The sequence below is a fragment of the Eurosta solidaginis genome, chromosome 4 (genome assembly GCF_040869045.1).
Source record: "Eurosta solidaginis isolate ZX-2024a chromosome 4, ASM4086904v1, whole genome shotgun sequence".
Lineage (NCBI taxonomy): Eukaryota > Metazoa > Arthropoda > Insecta > Diptera > Tephritidae > Eurosta > Eurosta solidaginis.
Genome location: NC_090322.1, coordinates 59,142,654 through 59,166,209, shown reverse-complemented (window position 1 = coordinate 59,166,209; position 23,556 = coordinate 59,142,654). Strand labels below are relative to the sequence as shown.

Sequence of the window (23,556 nt, the reverse complement as noted above, 5' to 3'; positions counted from 1 at the left end):
TAGCTCAACTTCGTTCTGGATACTGTAACAGGCTAAACTCTTACCTATCTAGAATCAACCACGACATACAAAATGTATGCCCCGCTGGCAATGTGTCCCCACATTACACCAACCATCTCTTTAATTGTAATGTGGAACCAACGCCTCTAACACCCCTTTCATTATGGTCCACCCCTGTTGAAACAGCAAGTTTCCTTGGACTCCCGTTAGAGGATATTGATGACAATTTGTGATCGGTCGCACCTATTAGGTGGGGCGAAGCACTGCTACAACGACAACAACATTACCAAATTATGTATCTCTGTAATTATATCCAGTAAAGGTCCATCGATATTCGCCTAATAGTTTATTTGTAAGAACTACTTAAAGTGGCATATTTTACTCCTGAAAAATGCAAAAAGCAACATTTTTTCGGGGACAACATTGGTGAAAAATTTTCAAATAGCCGAATGAGAGAACAAAGAAGAAATCGACGGCTTACTTCACCTGGTTAATCCACCATGAATCGGATGTACCCAAATTTGAATTTTTTCATTTCACACTTATGCCCGGTTTTTCAGTGCGAGTTTTTCGAATTCAAAATATATTGCGAGTATGTTCTACTAGCAATATGGGAGTATTAAATATATGTCGGATGATAAGAATAATATAAGGGGCGTCTTAAGTTAACTGTTGAAGACTGCAGTGAATATTGAGAAGCCTTTCAAAATTTAATCGTACGCTTCTTTTTCATAATTAACATTTTTAAGTGCTTCTATAACAACCTAACGTATTTAAATAGTTTTTTCGGAGATGAGCCCTTATATCCCTGGGAGGCGGGGCTCTATAAATCAGTAGTCTGTGGATGTCTAGGTTTTTACAGAAACTCTTTGTTGAACATTTCGTTTCTCCCCTTAGTGGGTGGTATTCCCGCCTAATTGTGCGATGATGTTCTGGCGTCATAAGAAGGCATTTCTGACCACGGTGTTTCGACAGGCCTGCAGATTCCTACAAAGACTTTTTTAAGCGCCGCGACCATACCGAAAACGCGTAGCACAAAAGAGGGTGGCCAATTGCTTTATAAGTAGCTATGTATGTATGTTCCTTTTTCTTCGCCCCAAGTGCTGCCAGATAGGGATTTAAGGATTTTGTGGCAGCTCTGCACTTAGGTGCAATTGCGACTGCATGCCCATCGAAATGTAGGCCATTATCGAACATCACGCCCAGTACGGGTGCCGAACGGTAGGTAGCCTAATACCATTGACGTGGATGTTCAATATTGCCGTCATTTGCTAATTCCAGGTTAGGTTGAACTGACGGGTCTATGATCAAACTGAAAAGCACTAGTTGTCGAAAAGTTATCGAAAATATGTCGATTCAGTAAGGAAACTCATCGATGTGTTATAAAAAGTTATCAATTTTTTTGAAAAATTGTTGGATGTTACCAAATTTTTATCCGCGTGCTATTGATTTGTTATTGAAAAGTTATCGATTTACATTCGAAAGTATTTCGATTATTTATCGAGAAATTATAGGTGTGTTATCAAAAATTTTTCGATTTGTTATGGAAAAGCTATCAATTTGTTATAGAAAACTTATCGGTTCCTATCGGAGTGTTGCTAATTTGTTATCAACAACTCATCGGTTTGTTATGAAACAGATACCGAAAAAACTTCAATAAAAATCGATGATACATCTGTTACACGTCGATAACAAGTCGATAAGAAGCCAATAAAAAGCCGATGACTCGGCGATAACAAGCGGATAAACCCCGATTACTTGATGATAATAATTTGCTATCGATAAAAACCTATAATAAAACAATCCTCATGTTCCAATGAAACATCAACCAGATACGGATAGAGATTTAACATGCAAATGTAACAACAATATTAACCATATGGATCACGTATCTGGCTCAAGATTCATTGGAACACCAGGAATATCTTGTTGGTTTTGGTTGTTACCGATAAGCAGCCGAAGAAGTTCTTCTCAAAAAGCCCGAAATTATTGGTTTTTAATAAGTTACCTTTGTGATGGTTTAACTTCAACCCCTTAGCGATCTTTACTTAACTTAAAAACTTTATTTTCTGATGTACGATGTATATTTACATCCAAGCATTTGGTACGCACATATGTATATATGTATATCATAGAAAAATCTGTGAAGAGCGTAGTTTCGTAATGTGTTATAAGGGCCTTTGTTTATTAAGGTGTGTCAGCACAACAGAGTATAATTAAGCTTACATATGTACATGTATTTATACGTATGTACATATGGGTGTTGTAGCCCAGTCAAAGTATTCAAGCAGTCATATGGGAATGAAAGTTGAATGAAAACAAAAGCATAGGGAAATGCGACTAGGAAAAGAAAATCATATGACAACAACTCTCACCGGCCATGCGCAAAGCTTTCGGCGAAAGGACATTTTCGAAAAATGCACATAAACATACATACACTACGGCTTCCACCAATGCTTAAGTAAAGAACGACCGAAAAGACCCCAAATGATGATTGCACATATATTCGAAAAATCAGTATGGCTTAAGAATTTGGAACAGAATAGACGCAGAAAACGCATTAAGTAATCGTAACAGTAAAAAGTGACATTCCCATAAGGCCTGGAAATTTTTCATGACTAGAAAAAGAAATTATTTGAACAAAGTCCAATGTTACAAAATATATTTATCCAAATAAGTTCTTAGTAATAACGGTTGCGTTTGAGGTCGCAGGTTAAAGTGTTGCATATTTCGGAAAAAAATCGATAAATGCTTATTTTACAATCAAAGAAAAGGCGTAACCAAATACTTAATTTATTTGTACTTATGTGCGTAGATAAATATTTACTCTTAAATAAATGCAAAAGTTTTAAAATTATCCTTTCATTGGGCAATTTCAAAAGTTAAAAATAGCACATTTGCTTCATATCAAAAAAGTTGTCGCAAAAGCGTAGGCGAAAATCTGTATCCTGTGTATGCATGCATTCGTGTGCATTAAAAAGTATGGTATTGTAGTTGGGTGGTGCAATCGTTGTCCCAGCTTTACGAATCTTGCAGCACACTGTTTAGATGCGGCCGAACAAGAAACGACAAACAGTGTGACTTCAACAAAAAAATAAAAATTCAATCTTCCACATGATGAATGATGCATACTTATTGTATATAGTAAGGTTACTAAAAAACACAAACGCACTCTTTGGTGTCTGGAGTCTAACTCGGCTTCTTTATTTCAGTAAATTTTATAAAAAACGTTAGTTATCTAAAGCTTATGACTAATTTCTCCTCTTTAAATTACTCTCCTTAGGCTTAGTATATTTACTCTTAAAACTATGTAACTTAGTTAAGAGAAATATGTATGTACTATTTGTTAAAAGTATGTAAATATATGTATGTATAAAAGTATGTACAGAGGTACATATGGGTCCTTATAATACACCTCCACCCCTAGAATAGGCAGACCCTGCTTATTCAGAACGTAAATATATTATAATTAGAAATATAGTTAAGTGTTATTATTATATATATGTATATATATATATTTTTTTTTAGAACATAATTAATTTGTTTTTTTTTTTATTTATAATTCATGTTTTTCGTTTTACTTGGGATTTATATACTTTTTTAAATTTGTTATCGTTTGATACTAAATAATTTCCATCTTGTTTATAATTAATAATTTTCTTGTATTTAGGTTTTGATTTACTAACCCTGTTATTATTAACAATGTTGTTGGCAAAACTGTCTGTATAAATTCTATTGGTTTTTTGATTCAAAGCATTTATACGATTAACTTTCTTCTGATGTACTATTTGTGAAAGTTTAGATATTTCTTCTTGTGGAATTAAATTATTCAAAAAATCAATTGGTCGAATATTAGTAGGAGTGTGAATAGTGTTGCTGTATGATATTATTGCTTTTTGCACATGTTCGCTAATATCATCCTTATTATTTGGATCCGCATTAAAGAGCCGAATGTATTCGTTCAGGGTTCCATGAAGCCTCTCTATATCTGCATTTCCAGTTTTAAGATATGCTGTGGTCGTATGCCACTTTATTTCCTGTTCTTTTAAAAATTCTCTAATTACGGCAGTATCTAGTTCATTGTCGAATACTAATAGAATTGGTTTCCCTAAATACTGAATTCTCTCCTTTAGTGCTTTAAGTATTGATACCCAAGTTCTATCTTCTAAATAAGAGGCAGTTGTATACTTCGTAGGTTTATCTATGCTTGTCAGGTACATGGTGCCTCGTTGTGGATACCATATATGTAACTATATATGCACAATATCGTTATGCTTTACTGGGGTGGGTGTAATGTTTAAACTGTATTTTATCGGAGACCTATCGTGTTTTGCAAGCTTACAAATTTCACAGTTATTGATGTACTTCTGGATTTCTTTTTGGAATTTCGGGTAATAATAATTTTTTTTCAATTCCTCGTAAACCTCATTAATACCTCTATGATTATTTTTAATATGCGTTTTTTCAATTAACTGCAAAAGACTTCCTCTATCAGTTATATCTTCTATAAATAAATTTGCCTTTAGTATTTTTAGGCTTTTGTTTTTTGCAAAATATTTTATATAAAAAGCTTGGAATTCTTTGTATAGCTCAATATTTGGACAAAAAACAACTACGAGTCCTTTTAAAGGAAGTTTATCTTTTAGAAAATTCAAAATACCATCCGCATTCGACACCTTTAAGTTATGTGTGATCTTATTTTTGAACATAATTTTTGTTTTACAAGAGTTTTCGTTTGATGTTTGGATAACTACCTGATTTTTAAATATATTAAGAGGATTTTCTGTGATTTTAATATAGTCAGCATCATCGCTCTCTGCGCTATGAACTGTATTAGCATCTTCATCAAATAATTCATGTAAATTTATTTCAATTTCGCTATTTGATGCCTCATAACTTAACCTACTTAGACCGTCAGCGATTACGTTTTCCTTTCCTTTTATGTAATTTATATCGAAATCGAACTCATTTAGCTTGATTTTCCATTAACAAGTATTTAATTCTGTTTAAATATTGTTTTTTATATTTATTTTTTTCCTGTTGTTGTTGTTGTTGTAGCAATGCTCGCCCCACCTAATAGCCGCGACCGAACACAAATGCTGGTTCATCAATCAGATGTCTGTTGGAATGCCCAAGTTTCTGGGTATTCAACAGGAACTGTTTGGTCAGCATCTCATTTCTCTCCCTGATGGGGAGTATTCTCGCCTAATTATGCAGATGGTGTTCTGGGGACATAAGAAGACAGCCCGTGGCGATTCTGAGAGCAGTATTTTAGCAGGCCTGTAGTTTCTTCCAGTGGGTGATTTTTAGGCTTGGCGACCATATGGGTGACGCGTAGCACGTAATCGGCTGGCTAATTGCTTTGTATGTAGTCATGAGCGTTTCTTAATCTTTTCCCCAGGTACTGCCAGCGAGGGATTTGAGGATTTTATTACGGCTCTGAATTCTCGGAACAATTGCGGCTGCGTGCTCACCAAAATGTAGATCCTAACCAAACGTCACACCCAAGATTTTGGGGTGTAGGACAGTCGGTAGCGTAGTGCCATCGACGTGGATGTTCAAAATGGTCGACATTTGGGACGTCCATGTTGTAAATAAGGTCGCGGAAGATTTAGTCGGCGATAGTGCCAGGTTTCGCGAGGCGAAAAAACTGGAGAGATCAGGGAGGCAGCCGTTTATTTTATTGCATAGCGCATCGATCTTTGGGCCTGGGCCTGTGGCCATTATTGTGAAGTCATCGGCGTAGGAAACGATTGTGACTCCTTCCGGTGGTGAAGGTAGCTTAGATATGTAGAAATTAAACAAAAGTGGGGATAGGACACCACCCTGTGGCACCCCTTGTTTAATTCTCCTTGGTTTTGATGTTTCGTTTCTAAATTGCACCGATGCCTGCCGACCACCCAGATAATTTGCGGTCCACCTTTTGAGACCTGGGGGAAGGGTAGACCCTTCCAGGTCTTGCAGTAACGAGCCATGGTTGACCGTATCAAAAGCTTTTGATAGATCTAGCGCTACGAGTACTGTTCTATGGTGGGGGTATTGATTTAAACCGCAATTTATCTGGGTGCCAATGGCATTTAGCGCGGTGGTAGTGCTATGGAGTTTTCTGAATCCATGCTGATGAGGGGCTAGCTGCAAATTTGCTTGGAAATAAGGGAGCAAAATGGCTTCAAGCGTCTTTGCCACTGGCGATAGGAGAGATATCGGACGATACGACTCACCTATGTTAGCTGGTTTCCCAGGCTTTAGTAGCGGGACCACCTTGGCCATTTTCCATTTCTCGGGTATGACAAAGGTGGAAAGAGACAGGTTGAAGACATGTGCTAAATATTTGAAACCCTCTTTCCCTAGGCTTTTAAGCATCGGCATGGCTATGCCGTCTGGGCCCACTGCTTTGGATGGTTTAGCACGACCAATGGCGTCCTCAACCTCTTTAGCGGTGATGGTGATTGGTGACGCGCTGAATTTGTGTTTATGTGCGTGTCTATAGGCTCTCCGTCTATCTTTGTCTGCCGTAGGAGGCATTATATATTGTCGGCAGAAAGCGCTCGCGCATTTTTTCGCGTCCGACAGCACTTGGTCGCCAAAGGCGATGGAAACTTTGTCTTTGTGCTTAGTCGGATTCGATAGGGACTTTACGGTGGACCAAAGCTTACCCACACCGATAGAGAGGTTACAACCTCTTAGGTGCTCCTCCCATTTCGCCCGCTTTTGTTCATCCACAAGCAATCTGATGCGTTGGTTTATATCCCTTATTTGGGGGTCGCCTGGATCAAGCTGTCTTATAAGGACACGTTCTCTCGCTAAGTTTGCGGCCTCCGCCGGGAAATGGGGCCGGATTTCGGGAATTCTCCCGGCGGGAATGAAATGTGCCGAGGCGGATTCAATGACCTTACGGAAGGCACGCTCCCCTTGGCGGGCATAAGTCGGGATAGGGAGGGCAGCAAAGCGGTTGTCTGTAAGTATTTATATTCCTCCCACTTTCCTTTTTTGAAGTTTATTAAAGTGCGTTTTTCAGTGACGATGAAGTCGGCGGTACGCTCGAGCGAAATAAGTATGGGCAGGTGGTCAGATGCCAATGTTACCATCGGCTGCCAGTTGACGCAGTTTACGAGTTCTGCGCTCACGATTGAGATATCTGGCGAGCTGTGACAGCTTCCTACCATACGTGTGGGGGCGTCTCCGTTTATTGTGCAGAACGTCGTTATGTATGACCGTCCTAAAAAGATTCTTTTCCGGCAGATGCAGCAAAACCATTTCTCAGGACCGGGGTCAGGAGACGGACCCGGATTGGATGCGATGCCTTCCCGGAGTAAGGGAATATGGAGCAGTCCTGCTGCAAGGAGCTGCTGGGAGGATGACAACTTGTGGGAGGGACGAAACAAATTAAATGGGGTCACACTGAAATGACAGTCCTTGGTCGGGAAAAATCCCGAGTCGCTCCGGTACATAGAACCGACTGCCTTGGGAAGCGTATTTTTTTTTTTATCGTCGCTAGTAACGTTACTAAAAAACACAAACGCACTCTTTGGTGTCTGGAAAATAATTCGGCTTCTTCATTTCAGTAAATTTTATAAAAAACGTTAGTTATCTAAAGCTTACGACTAATTTCTCCTCTTTAAATTACTCTCCTTAGGCTTAGTATATTTACTCTTAAAACTACGTAACTTAGTTAAGAGAAATATGTATGTACTATTTGTTAAAAGTATGTAAATATATGTATGTATAAAAGTATGTACAGAGGTACATATGGGTCCTTATATTATAATATACATTACGGTAGTTAAATTTTTTGGGCCAAAGGTATTTTCAAATTTTACGTAGCATGTTTATAGTAATTGAAAACATTTTGAGTTTGAACAGAAAAAATTTCAACGCAGCTTGGACATTCTTTATAAATGATTTTTGCAATTATTTGAAATCAGTTAAAGCGCCTTGTTCGTATACTCAATATGCATGCCATCCTGCATTAAACTGTCCGTTAAAAAAATGTTTCTGTGCAGGGCGGAATATGATGCATTGTGTTTTAAAACTAAGCTGTGCAAAGTTTGACTCGAATTGGAAGACTCTTAGAACTGCCCCGTTAGGTTAGGTTAGGTTGAACTGGCCGGTCCATGAGGACCTCACACAGACTGATTGAGTCCGTAGTGTTACCAGAAGTTTGTTTTAACGACCAAACTGGAAAACCCTATCAAAAACCAGGCCCTATGTTATAAAATAACTCCGTCCTCTTGGCAAATACTAGAAGCTTCCTAGGACTTAATCCACTTGCTGCTTCTAGATCTGACAGCTGTATCACTTCTAATAGCTGAAGTCTTAGCCTGGCAAGTGCAGGGCAAGAACACAGAACGTGCTCGATCGTTTCCTCCTCCATCCCGCACTTCCTACATCTGCTATCACTGACCAAGTCTAATTTAAAGGCATGTGACGCCAGAAGGCAGTGTCCAGTCAGAATACCCGTCATGAGTCTACAGTCCTCTCTTAATGATAGAAGCAACTTTGTTAGTCTAAGGTTGTAAGACCTACACATAATCTTCGACACTTTACAGCCCCGCGCTTGAAACCACGCCTTTCCCGCTTGTTCGATCATGTGCACCTCTCGCCTTCGCTTAATCTCGCCCAGTCTAATTGGGACGTCGACGGAGCAAGCTTCAAGGGATGCGCCCTTTTTAGCTAGTTCGTCCGCTTTTTCATTCCCATCTATTCCCATATGCGCTGGGACCCAATATAGATATATGCTTCTCCCTGTCCCGATTCTCTCCAGAGACTGCTTACACTCTAACACGCATTTAGATGCTGTGCTATGCGATATTATTGCCTTAATTGCTGCTTGACTGTCAATATAAAAGTTAACACGGTTGCAGCTTAAGCTATTCTCTTCCAGGGTTTCTACTGCTTTGTTTACGGCTAATATTGCCGCTTGGAAAACGCTAGAGTAATCCGGCAGCTTGTAGGATCTGCTTATTTCCCGATCATCACAGTATACCGCAGACCCTACTCCTTCCACTACCTTGGAACCATCTGTGTACACATGTATCGCCTCGTCCGCCATTTGCGCACCCTTGCGCCAACCGTCCACCTCTATTGTGGCTTTAAGATCTCCCTCGAAGGGCAGATAGGAAATCAGGTAGTCTGTTCGTCTTGTGATTGATGACGCTATACTACTATGGCCATATGGTCGGCGCTCTAGCTACCCCGAGGCGCCGAGCCTGGTTGCGGTTGTTAATGCTATGTTCTTTGCTACCCGGTCTACAGGTGGAATGTGCAGAATGGCATACAGTGCAGCCGTCGGGGTTGTTTTCAGGGCTCCCGTAATGCTAAGCATCGATAGTCTGTATACCCCCTCTAATTTTTTGAGGTATGTTGTTTTTTGTGTGGCTTTCCACCAAACAAGAACTCCATAGTATAGAATAGGGCTTACAATCGCTGTAAAAACCCAATGAAAAAGAGATGCGATAAGCCCCACGTACACCCCAGCATTCTTTTACATGCATAGAGTGCCGTTGAGGCCTTCTTGACCCTCTCCTCCACGTTAAGCTTCCATGACAGCTTACTGTCTAGGATGATTCCTAGATGTTTTGTGCAAGGTTTCTCCTGTAAGGTCACCCCTCCTAACTTAGGCCTGGTCCAATTTGGGACCTTATACCTTTTTGTAAACAAGACCATATCCGTCTTCTCCGCATTGACTTTCAACCCGACATTACATGCCCAGGTATAAATATCCCGAAGCGCCCGATCCATCAAAGAACTAATCGTTGGAAGGAACTTTCCACTTAAGACAATTGCAACGTCATCTGCGTAAGCCATAAGTTTTACGGGTCCCTCATCGAATTGCCTGAGCAGTTGGTTGATGACCAGCGTCCACAGCAGAGGTGATAGCACCCCTCCCTGCGGCGTGCCCCTGTCCACTGATTTCGTGGCCTCGTACAATCCCCATTGTGATGTAATCTTTCTGCAATTTAACATGCAGCCGATCGATCTGATTAAGGCAGGATGTACCTTATTGTAATTAAGAACATCCATAATCGCCCATTTTGCAACATTATTGAAAGCCCCGGCAATGTCCAAGAAGACTCCTAGAGTATACTCCTTATATTCCAGGGATTTCTCTATACTTATTACCACCCTATGCATTGCGATGTCTACCGACTTGCCTTTGTTGTAAGCATGCTGTGTTGTGGAGAGCAGCTTTTCATCCACGTTGGACTTTATGTACACATCTATCAGCCTCTCAAAGGTTTTGAGCAGAAATGATGTTAAGCTAATGGGTCTAAAGTCTTTGGGATACACATGACCGATCTTCCCCGCCTTTGGTAGAAAAGCTACACGACCAGTTCTCCAAGAGTGCGGTACATGATTCAGTCTTATGCACCCATCGAATAATATTTTAAGCCATTCGGGGATATACCATCTGGGCCCGGCGATTCAAACTTAGAAAACGTTTTCACTGCCCATTCTATCTTTGTATCGGTCACCAAGCACTATTAGCTCCGTGATCGAAGTGTGAGTTATGTCTGCTGGCTCTTCTAAACCGTCTCCCGATGCTTTCCCTTTGCTAGGACTTTTTTCGACCGTGCTGTTTCGCTGGAGCACTCTATGTCCGTACAGAAACTTTTCCATGAGTTTCTCTTCTCCCTGGTAATTTCACGCTTGTAGATCCTCAGTAGATCCCTGTACTTGTCCCGACACGCTTCGCTTTCCGCGATCTTTTTGAGCTAAAACATTTCTTTTACCTGTCTTCTTAGAAGACTCAGCTCATTGCTCCACCATGGCGGCTTTGCTTTGCTGAACTGCCCCGTTGCATTTGAAAACTTTCAAAACCATGTGCATTCAGAGTGCACCAGATATTATAATCTTGATAACCGTTAATTTGTTAATCATTTATTACGTGAAAGAAAGGTCTGAGCTTTCGTGAAGTTACCGATTTCAAAAAACAAGAAAATGCCATTTTTGTACTATTCAAAAAATGTCCAGTTTCTGTTATGGAACTGCGAAACGACTTTCACCCCACCAGATCTTTGGAGATATTCATGCCGTTAAACCACAAATAGAGCTTATATAAGATTCGTAAAATAGAACATTGCGAAATGCCTAAAAAAGGAGCAAGAATTTTAGCTAAATTTTGATGTAATCTTAAACAATTTCAGATTATATTTCAATTAACAAATCGGTTAAAAAATGGTAAGGTTATAGCAAATTTGCTAAAACTATATAGCTTCTTTTATATTGGGCCCCTGCAGCCTCCCTCGAAGTCGCACTGTATACGTCCCAATCAGATTAGTCAAGATTAAATGAAGGGGAAATTTGCACATGATCGACCAAACAGAAAAGACGTGGAACCAAGCGTGGAACTGCAAAGTGTGGAACTACATGTGCAGGTCTTACAACCTTAGACCAACAAAGTTACTCTTATCATTGTAAAGAGGGAACTGTAAGATCATGATTGCTGTTGTGACTAGACATTGTCTTCTTGCGTCACATGCTTTTAAATTAGGCCTAGTCAGTGAGTTTTGAGCTTGGGCCCTGCGCTCGCCAGGCTCTAGCTTTTAGGATTTACACAGCTATCAGATCTAAAAGTAGCAAGTAGGGTAGATCCTAGAACGCTTCTAGTATTTGCCAAGAAGACGGAGTTATTTCATAACACTTCTTCATAACACTTTTCCTGGTTTCTGATATTCGAAAGCTGTCAAAACACACACATTTTTTTTTTTTTCAAATCCAAAAGAAATTTCTTTTGTATAGAGTTACATAATAAGCGTCCTGGTAACACTATGGACTCATTAGTTTATGTGAGGTCCTCATTGCCCGTTCAGTTGAACCTAACCTAACATAGAAATTTAGCGTTATTGCGAATTGGCAGTCTTGTTGATGCTGGCAGCTTCGATTTTGAAACTGTCATAGACTATATTTGCAACCGACAACACCGAGAGCAATTACATACTGGAAATGCAATACAGAATCACTTTTGCTAAGTACTTTGGACTTAGTAGGTAATAGGGTAGTGAAATCACCTTTCGACATATGAAATTCATATTCAATAGGCCAGTAGTAAAGTCTACTTTTGATAGTAATCACTTCAAAATTACATATATTATAGCTTTATGCATACGGCTCAAAAAGTTTTTCATTGGGCTTATACTGATAAACGACTTGAAAGCTTGTTTAAGGTAAGCCTTAGATATAATGACTCTTGAAGTATTCTAGAGAAAAAAGTACCCAAAGATTTTCGCGTGTTCTTATCCGTACTATCATAACTATTTGCTAGTTCAAAGCCGTCGAGTTTTAATTTGTCGTACGAACTGAAGTGACCTAAAGATCTATACCGACTTTCAGAAGATAAATCAATACTATCGGAGGGTTTGTGGACAACTGCCCAAAAGCGATCGCTGTATACAAAGAATATTTGATGTTTACGACCACGGTTTCCACTGGGTTCCGAGCCATACATATCGTTGTGATACAAAACCCGAAAATACCATACGACTTGTGAAAAACTTTTCGTCCGATCAAATTGACCCGCCCTACAAAATACATATATACATACACATCTACGTATGTATGTATATACAACCACTTATGCCTTCACAGTTTGATGAACATATGTATTCTTTTCATCACAGAGGGGTCCCCCTTTTCTTGGGTCAGCAATGTATAATTATTTCATATACACACTTATAAACGAAGTTCGCTTTTTTAATTCCAATACACAATAATATAAGGCAAAGTCAACGAGAATAGGAATAACACTAAGTTTAAATGTGAATTGTGTGAAATTTATACGTAGACCTACAAGCATACGTCGAACATGCATTATTGGATAATTAAATGTTGCCTAAAAACTGAAACTTTAATTTCAGTTTGTTTTTAAAGTTTCAGTGATATTGGAAACAGTGCAAATCTACATATTTAATTCGCGGAGTTTAGCGAGCTTGTTACTTTTGTAACGGTATTATATACCAGTATGGCAACATCAACATCCGCAGCTTCAATTTCAGTGTCGGCGTCAGTATCCGTATCTGCTGCGTCGGTATCGTCATCGACTTCTGGAAAATCCGGTATTGCCTCACCCTCCACGTCCGTTATATGTGAAGAGGTTTTTGATGAGACTGAACCATCTGCTGAAGGTAAGTTATGCACATATTTGTATTGATTATGTTATTATATTTAGGTATATATAGGGTGTTTTTTTTTAGGGTTGCACATCTTTCTGATATGGAGTCGCTATTTTCAAAACTTCCGAAGAAAATGTTTAAGAGGCATTTGTACAATTTTTGCTTTGAAAGCAATACCCGAGTTAGCTGAACTCCCGCTTTCATCCATATTGTAACGAATTTAGGGAAATTTCGCTTACTTGAAACCTGCTACTAACGTTCGAATCGCTAAACTGTTGTTGAATAAATAACTCCAATATTCAATAATCCAAAATGGTCTTTATTAGACTACTTTGAGAGTACTTCACAATAACACTTATACTTCACAACCAATAGCGTGCCTTAATCAAAACTGAATACGGAATACTCAGCAGGCGCTGTTTTTATACTCTCCGTTGCTTCACTCGCATACCTCTACCAAGGTCTAGACGTTTCACCTTCAAGAACTGCTGTATCTCCCGCTTGGTAATTGAGCTACATATATGCGTGTGTATGTGTGAGTAACAACTTCGGCTGATGACGACATCTGTGTGTGAGTTATCTCTTCGTTGCCTTTTATATATGTGTGTAAATGATGATTGATGTGTTCATGTATATACGAGTGGCTGCCTCACGTTTTTTTTATTGTTGCGTGATTATTTATTTAGTATCAGGTTAGTGATGCTAATATTCGTCACAATATAAACTACGATTTTCCATTATTGGTGGCTAACTTTGGTTTGAAGACAATTCGGTTTAAGCGCGCCATCCTCAGTGCCAGTGAACTGCTAACTTGAATACTTCAACCTGTATAATACCCAGTGAGAGTTCGTAGGTCCGCTCCTTTGGGATCAATAAGTTTCGCTGATACTCTCGTTGCTGAGAGTATAAACAATTTGGATTGCCTTTGCCTTGGGCATTCAATCCAGTGTCATCTGAACTGCTTTCCTTCCCAGTTTCTTATGGTTTCACCAGTGTCTGCCTTTGTGAGTGCATAGAAGGGCTCTTAACCATAGAGTGCTGCTAAAGCACCTTTTTCGGCTAAGTTCTTTGTCTGTTCATTACCATCATGTCCCTGATGCGCTCCAACCCATCCTAACCAAACCTTGTTTTTGACTCCTAGATCATTTAGGACTCCTATGTATTCATCCGCCAACTTAGAAACTGTGTAAGACTACAAGGCACGTAATGCTGCCTGACATAATGAGGATACTCCTCGAGGATAAGTCCCATCGCAGACATTCTCTACCGCAAACTTCTATTACATGGATTTCTTCCTGAAAAGTAGTGGGGTAGCATCCAGTTGGTATCGATTACTTAAAGTTCGGCCCATTAATGCCAGCGCCCGTTGTTGTTTTGATCCATCCGTGAACCAGACCTCAGAGTCGGTTTCCCAAATATAAACCTCAAAATAACGTGTGATTCTAAACGTAGGGACATCACGTAGGGCATCACGTAGTTGCAATACAGGATTTCCTATGAATTTTCTTTTTACTTTCATAAACGTAAGGGATATGTATGTAGGTTTTGAATAAATGTTTATTAACCCTTGCAAATATTATATTATATAGTTTATTAAATGTAATTTGTAGTAATCATTTAAATTGTACAGTTTGTTAAAACGGAAAATAAGTGGTAATTATAATTAAATTCTTATTTGTGTGGTGCTTTGTGATGTCCGCGTATCGACTTCTTTCGTCAAACTCTAAACGCTCTCTCCATTCTCAAACGTCGGTTTTCTTTTTCATTTTAAAATTAAGAGTTGCCTATTTGTTGTTGCACGGTTGCATATTTATGTCTGGGTTGCTGGTGCGTAAGGGTTGTATGTCTCCGTAGGTCCGTCCACTCCTGGTACGTCTCTTATCCGTTCCTACATTCGGCCGTCCTGACAGTCGTTCGTCCCCCAACGACGTGTGCCACTCTTTCATAAACTCCGCTACCGTCGTCGTCCGGTTCGGCCCTTCATGCTCACCTAACTTCTCAACGTCATACCGACCGTGGTTCAACTTACGTATTACTTTGTACGGCCCTAAAAACTTTTCTTAATTTTCAGCGCGGGACCATATTGGGTTCGTTTTATAGCTACTAGCTCATTCTCTTCGTACGTTTGCTCAGCTTTTCTTTTTGAATTGAAAGTTTTCCGATTTTCCTCTTGAATGGCTTTTATGTTGTTTCTAGCTGTTTCCCTAATTTGATCGCGTTCTGTTTCCAGCTGAATAGCTGCGTCTTCCACAATAAGCTCACTTAAATCTATATGCTTTTCTAAATGCATATTCAACCCTGTTAACAACTTAAAAGGGGATACCTTCGTGCTACGACTGGGATAGTTATTTAAAAACTGTTGTACATTTGCAATGTTTTTATACCATTGCTCCGGATTGTTCAAAGAAAGTTTCGTCAACATTGGGATTACGGTTCGATGGATGCGCTCCACTTGCCCGTTTCCCCTCGGAACTCCTGTTGCTGTATACAAGTGTTGTATACCCTGCTCATTACAATAATCTTTAAAAGCTTGCGAGGTGAAAGCTGCACCTCTGTCCGTTATCAGTCTTTTTGGGTTTCCGAAAATAGCGGCTTGTTTGGTTAACCTATCAATTACTGCTGATGCTCCTGCATCTACAACTGCTAAAATATTATTATAACATTTTGTGGTGGCTGTCAGCGGTCCTAAATGATCTAAATGGTAAGTGCATAATGGATGATCATCTTTGGGAATTGGAGAAAGAAACCCTTATTTTCTGCCCATCTTCCCGTTTCCCACAATACACTCTACGCAACTGCTTATTATTTTTGCTACTTTCTGACTTAACTGCGGAATATAGTATGATCTCTCTATTAACTCCTGTGTTTTGCGCGCAGCATAATGTCCCTGTCTGTGCATGGTTTTGATTATATCTTCTTCCATTTGACTAGGGACTACGACAAGTTCCTCGGAAGGATTTTTGCATAAAATTCCATGAGATATGTAAAAATCTTCATAGTTTCCCTTTTCTAAAATAGTCCTAACTGCTTTTGTCCAGTCATCATTCAACTGGGCTTGTAATAATCGATGTCTCAACGTGTCTTCCATTTGTAAGCAATGCATTCTACTTAATGCATCTACGTGTCTCATCTGTGTTCCAGATCTGTGCACAATTTGGTAATCAAATTCTTGCAAGAAGAGGGCCCATCTAGCTATCCTAGGTGGTACATCTTCCTTGCGCATCGTAAGTGCGAAAGCATTACAATCTGTAATGATTGTAAACTTGACACCTTTTAAATAAACTCTCCATTTTTTTAGTGCAGCAATGACTGCCAACACTTCCAGCTCATACGAGCTATACTTTTCTTCTGCCTGACTTGTTTTCCTACTTAAAAACTGTACTGGATGGAAAATTTGATCCTCACTCCATTTTTGCATGAAGATCGCTCCATACCCAAATTTCGATGCGTCCGTGTGGATCTCTGTCTCAGCGTTTGGATTGTACAACCGAAGAACCGGTGAAGTCGTCAAAGAACTTTTTAAATTCTTGAACGATTCCACTTGTTCTTTTCCTATCTTAAAAATGTTTCCTTTTTTCAACAAATCGGACAAAGGTTTTGCCAACGATGCATATCTATTAATGAACTTTCTAAAATATGAAGTTAATCCAAGGAATCTTTCGACACCTTTTCTGTCGTTCGGCATTGGATACTGCTCGATTGCCTGGATCTTTTCTTCAGATGGCTTAATCGTACCACCTTCAATAATGTACCCAAGGAAATTAACTTTTTTCTCTAAAAATTGGCATTTCTTCCACTTGATACGGATACCGTACCGCGAACCTACTTCTAGAACTCGTTTCAATTTGCTTATACCCTCGTCGACATCTCTAGATGGAATGATAATATCATCCATATAAACTGCAATTGTTCGATCTTGTATAAGCTCTCTGAACACAAAGCTAATGAATCTACAAAATACAGCCGGCGAGTTACATATACCAAACGGGACATATTTAAACTCATATTGCCCGTCCGGTGTCACAAAGGCTGTGTACTTCCTTGAATCTTCAGCCACTGGAACATGGAAGAATCCATCTTCCAAGTCCAACGTTGTAAAAATTTTCCCCTTTTGCAACCTATCTAAAACGTCATCGATGCGCGCCATCGGAAAATTATCGCGAATTATCTTCCTATTCAACAACCTATAGCCACAGCATAATCGTTTTGAGCCGTCTTTTTTGCCGACTAATACGATTGGCGAAGTATAGTTCGAGAAGCTTGGTTGAATAATATCTGCTTTCAACCAGTCCTCGACTTGCTGATCAACGAACTTTTTGTCATCTACAGATAATCTTCTTGGACGCTGGAACACCGGTATTTCGTCGCTCAAAATAATCTTCATGTCAGTTTTACACTTTTCGATACGTTGTGGCTTATAACTTTCTATCATCTCCTGAATTACTACGTTTTCACTAAAATCGCCTGCACTCATACATAAACTTTCAAACTCTTCTAGTAATTCAAACCTTTCTCCTTGTCTACATTCATCCACGTTGTGATTAATTCTCTTCAAAAATTTTGTGCCTTCAGGTTTTACACAAATATTAACAAGTACTGATGTACCTATAAATACGGAATATGGGATGGCACTTTCACTGGTAATGTGAAACTTTTGTTCAAACTTCAAATCATCTACTTCAAGCTCTGTTATAAAACTACCAAATGTCGAAAATTCTTTTTCGCAAGCGCCATATAAGGTTCGCTTTTCATCTGTAACATCACCTCTAAAGTTTATTTTGCTAAAAACATCACGTCGAATTAAGCATAAGCAACACCCAGTATCCACTAAAACATCAGTCACTAAACCTCCTATTTTCACTGTTTTCACTGGCAACTGAATTCTTTCTTTTTGTACATTTATAACATTAATTTTGTCTGATTATTTTTTAATTTTCACGGTGTCAGCACTCTTGCACTCAAAAGACTTGTGTCCAACGCCATTACATTTAAAACATTTAGATTGTTGACTATTGCAGTCACGAATAAGATGTGTGGTACTTCCACATCTAAAACATGGCTTTGACACCTTTTGAGTACTAGCAGTGCTTATCGAACCCTGCACTGGCCTCGAAATTTGGCCGCCGTCCTTACGATTTATTTTCTCATATATTTTGATTCTTTCTTTTAGTTCGCTGATCGTCCTGGCTTCATACAAAATCGCTTTGTTTAATCTCGTATCTACTATACCTTCGATGAAATACGAAATTAAACTTTCAACATCAATATTTATCGGTTTGCCGATTTCCGTGAGCACATACAAATACTCTCGAAATGTTTCACCAGCTTTCTTCTTACGGCTTCTCAACTTATTATGCACCACAATTGAAGACACTTTTTTCGCAAATTCACTAATAAGTGCTTCTTTTAACAATTCCCAACTTACAAGCCCTCGCTCGCTACGAATGAATAGTTTAGCAGCCCCTCTTAGTAGCTGTTTAGCATATATACATTTTTGAACACTATTCCACCCTACTACTGGCGCGTTTTCTTCGAATTCATTTATCCATAGCTGAACATCAAAATTATCATCGCCACTAAATTGAGTAAGACTTTCTTGTATGTCTTTAAACGCAAACATTGATCTGCCTGCCGGTACGACGGCGACGGCGGCAGCGGAATTCGTATCTGGCGCATCTTCATATGTACTAACCGAATCTAAATTATTATCATCGTCCGTCGTTTCATGTCCGTAGTGCAACAACAATCTTTTTTGCAAATCTGCTTTACGACCTGTAACTAAAACATTAAGCTCACGGAGTGCTTCCTGCAACTCCCTTACATTAAATGCCAATATTGTCTCTCTGTCCATTTTCACTCTGCACCGTCTTATATGCTACGATATTTACTTACTTTAAAATTTTGGAAATAGGTTTAAATAAAGACAAATATTCAACAGATTCATGCAAAATGTTCTAAACAAACTACTGAATCTTCTAAACAAACTACTGAAATATGAATATAGGTATGTATTTTGTTTTGCTTTCCACTTAGCTGCTTCTCTGCTTTGCTTCGTCTACTGTGTTTTGCTCGGATTTTTGCTATTTGTTTTGTTCTACTACGATCAGTGAATTTGCTGCCAACGATTTTCTTGTCTTTGCTTCTGTTTTTTCACACCTCTCTTCTTCTTCGTACAAAATCACTTCGTTGCTTGTCAGTTTTTTGTTTGTTTTGATTCTTTGCTCAACGGCTGCTTGCGTTGCCAATTGCTTTTCTACTCTACTTCGCTTTCAACTTCGTCATTGACATTTATCAACTGACGTTTAACTTCTTTCTCTGCTTCTATGCGACTTTGGTATTTGCGTTACCAACGATGTTTCTGCTCTAAGTTTTTCTGCTTTCTTCTACTGTGCTCTTCTTTGTACGAACTACTCTTCGTTTTCAGTCGTTACTGAATTCAAAATTTGGCTTGACTTTGTTGCCGAATTTCACAAGCGTTTGACGACACTTGCTTGGTAACAAATTGAACGCATTTATGGATGCTCACAGTTTGTATAGCGTCTGTAGACGCTTGTATGTTTGTATGTGTGTTGCATGTACCAAGAACGCACGAATTGCATACGGCGTTTGAAGACGCACTTTGTTTCGATTGCGTTTATGCACTCAACTTTATAGCGTTTAACGACGCTCGAGAAATGTACAGCGTTTGAAGACGCTTTTTGCTTATAAAAATGTTTGTCGACACGCGCAAATTTTACACGGCGTTTGGAGACGCTTTTTGCTTAGTTTGCGTTTATTGGACATTCACGCACTTAACAGCGTTTAATGACGCTCACACACTCTGCACAATATAGAAAAATTTTAGTCCACAATCCCGGTTGAGCCCCCAATTTATTTGTAGGTTTTGAATAAATGTTTATTAACCCTTGCAAATATTATATTATATAGTTTATTAAATGTAATTTGTAGTAATAATTTAAATTGTACAGTTTGTTAAAACGGAAAATAAGTGGTAATTATAATTAAATTCTTATTTGTGTGGTGCTTTGTGATGTCCGCGTATCGACTTCTTTCGTCAAACTCTAAACACTCTCTCTCCATTCTCAAACGTCGGTTTTCTTTTTCATTTCAAAATTAAGAGTTGCCTATTTATTGTTGCACGGTTGCATATTTATGTCTGGGTTGCTGGTGCGTAAGGGTTGTATGTCTCCGTAGGTCCGTCCACTCCTGGTACGTCTCTTATCCGTTCCTACATGTATTTTAAAATGATAACGTAGAAGATAAATCTAATATATAAAATTCTTGTATCTTGTGGCTGACTTGCCGTTCTGCAAGTGGGCCTTGGAGTCGTATTTCCTGTCGCATCGCGGTTCAGAATATTGGCCCAGATTTCTTTCAGTGACACACCCGCTTCACGAAGCCCCAATACTAAAGTTCGAGGGTATACCAGGAGGCACACGTTTAAGTCTCAGGGATTGTGTTGTAGGAGACAGTGTTGGCATGAAACTATTACACACCTTCTCTGGTGAAATGGGCCGAATTCGGAAAGATATCTGCTTGATTAGACCGCATCTAAAATTGACCAGCCGTTTGGTAATAAGGTTTTCCAAGACTTCAAACTCTGCCGTGAAGCTAAAGTGAAGCCTCCGATGTCTTCGATCAGCATCGCTTTTGGCTGAGGCCATACATCCCTGCAATATGAGCGTTAACTTTGCTGGCGGTTCTTTAATATGGCGAGAAGAAGGCGGTTAATATTCTTGGTAGTTAACATGGGACCGACCATGGCGCCCCTACATACAAATATACTGTTCACAAAGTTTGTAAAATGTAAAGCAAGAATAAAGTTGAGATATTGTTAGCTTCAAAGTCAAAGCGTAAAAGTGAAACAATATGGCTGGCATTGTATTGTATACTCTATGTTGCCTCGTCAGCAAATTTCTCCAAAAGTCTAGACGTTTCACCTTCTAGAATCTCCTGCTTGGTTACCAGCGATATACATGTATATTTGCAATTTATGCTTTTCTCATAGTCATATGCGTGTATATGTGTGAGTAACTACTTCGGCTGATGACTACATGTGCGCTTCCCAAGGCAGTCGGTTCTATGTACCGGAGCGACTCGGGATTTTTCCCGACCAAGGACTGTCATTTCAGTGTGACCCCATTTAATTTGTTTCGTCCCTCCCACAAATTGTCATCCTCCCAGCAGCTCCTTGCAGCAGGACTGCTACATATTCTCTTACTCCGGGAAGGTATCGAACCCAATCCGGGTCCGTCTCCTGACACCGGTCCTGAGAAATGGTTTTGCTGTATTTGCCAGAAAAGAATCTTTTTAGGACGGCCATACTCTGTTCAGTGTGTCTCGTGCAAGGGATGGTTGCATCGGACAGGTTGTTCTGGGCTTGATCCCAAAACCCGACGTCCACGTAACTTTTATAAATCTTTTGTGGCTCCTTGCTGCTCACGCCCAAGGGCGTCCCGTAGTCTACGCCTAAGCGTATCCCCAATACCTTCCAGCAGCTTCGCTGCTCAGCAAGCCACAACAAGTACCCGCTGCTGCTCGCGCCCCACGGCGCCAACAACTTAAACAGCTGATACCACTCATAACTACTACCTTCGTAGTAGAGCTGGTAGCAATGCTGAGCATCAGCCCCTGCCCCCGTCTTCTTCTCCCCCCCTCTTTTCTGGCAGCAATCGTGCAGGTCAGGGAAACAGACTCTTAGTCCCTGCCTCCGTTTGCACCGTCTGCCAGCACAGAATATACAGGTTTGCGACATCCGCTCAATGCAGCTCCTGCCTTGGGTGGTGCCACTTTCCTAGATGTTCTGGTCTCCGCGACGGCAACCCCTCGACGGGTTTCATCGCGCCATGTTGCCAGGTCGCAAACCCAAATCATCCGGGTACCCCAATGCTTGCCCAAGGGCGCCCAGTCCCAAGGCCACAACAGCAATTGCGTCCTGGCCTTCCACAACCTAGGCGTAGTCACCCCTCACTTACCCCTAGAGTGGCGGCGTCACCCCTCATGCACTTCAGAATTCTGCAGTTCAACTGTAATGGACTAACTGGGAAGATTACGGAGATAGTCGATTTCATGAAGCGGCACAACATCCCCATTGCTGCGATTCAAGAGACTAAACTCACAGCAAGATCTGCATTGCAGACCTGCTCTGGTTATAATGTCCACAGGAAAGACCGCGAGAGCGGAAATGGTGGCGGCCTCGCGTTTATTATACACCACTCTGTGCAATATCATATATTTGATCCTGGCATCGACCGCAGTGACAATGTCTTAGAACGTCAAGGCCTATCTGTCCGGTCAGGCGATGCAAATCTAGAAATCATCAACATCTACATCCCTCCTGTCACCTGTTGCCCCAGTGGATACCGCCCTAATATCGAGGCCTTACTCACTGGCAACAATCGCATTATCTTAGGCGATTTCAATGCCCATCACGACCTATGGCATTCAAACTTGCGGGCGGACAGTAGGGGTGAGATGTTGGCGGATCAAATAGACGAAACGACGTTCTGCACAATAAACGGAGACGCCCCCACACGTATGGTAGGAAGCTGTCATAGCTCGCCAGATATCTCAATCGTGAGCGCAGAACTCGTAAACTGCGTCAACTGGCAGCCGATGGTAACATTGGCATCCGACCACCTGCCCATACTTATTTCGTTCGAGCGTACCGCCGACTTCATCGTCACCGAAAAACGCAGTTTCATAAACTTCAAAAAAGGAAAGTGGGAAGAATACAAATCTGCAACAGACAACAGCTTTGCTGCCCTCCCTATCCCGACTGATGCCCGCCAAGGGGAGCGTGCCTTCCGTAAGGTCATTGAATCCGCCTCGGCACATTTCATTCCCGCCGGGAGAATTCCCGAAATCCGGCCCCACTTCCCGGCGGAGGCCGCGAGCTTAGCGAGGGAACGCGACCTTATAAGACAGCTTGATCCAGGCGACCCCCAAATAAGGGATATAAACCAACGCATCAGATTGCTTGTGGACGAACACAAGCGGGCGAAATGGGAAGAGCACCTAAGAGGTTGTAACCTCTCTACCGGTGTAGGTAAACTTTGGTCCACCGTAAAGTCCCTATCGAATCCGACTAAGCACAAAGACAAAGTTTCCATCGCCTTTGGCGATAAGGTGCTGTCGGATGCGAAAAAATGCGCGAGCGCTTTCTGCCGACAATATATAATGCATCCTACGGTCGACAAAGATAGACGGAGAGTCAATAGACACGCACATAAACACAAACTCAGCGCGTCACCAATTACCATCACCGCTAGAGAGGTTGAGGACGCCATTGGTCGCGCTAAACCATCCAAAGCAGTGGGCCCAGACGGCATAGCCATGCCGATGCTTAAAAACCTAGGGAAAGAGGGTTTCAAATATTTAGCGCATGTCTTCAACCTGTCTCTTTCCACCTTTGTCATACCCGAGAAATGGAAAATGGCCAAGG

At 40.5% G+C, this 23,556-nt stretch overlaps 1 protein-coding gene across 1 annotated transcript in view; it reads left to right on the top strand.

The window, feature by feature from the left end:
* Nucleotides 1-23,556, top strand: part of Cep164 (centrosomal protein 164) — a 141,622-nt gene that overhangs the window by 39,847 nt on the left and 78,219 nt on the right. The window contains exon 2 of the mRNA XM_067781802.1: nucleotides 12,871-13,124. Coding sequence (XP_067637903.1) covers nucleotides 12,962-13,124 — 163 coding nt within the window. The 5' untranslated portion in view covers nucleotides 12,871-12,961. The remainder of the gene's footprint in view (nucleotides 1-12,870; nucleotides 13,125-23,556) is intronic.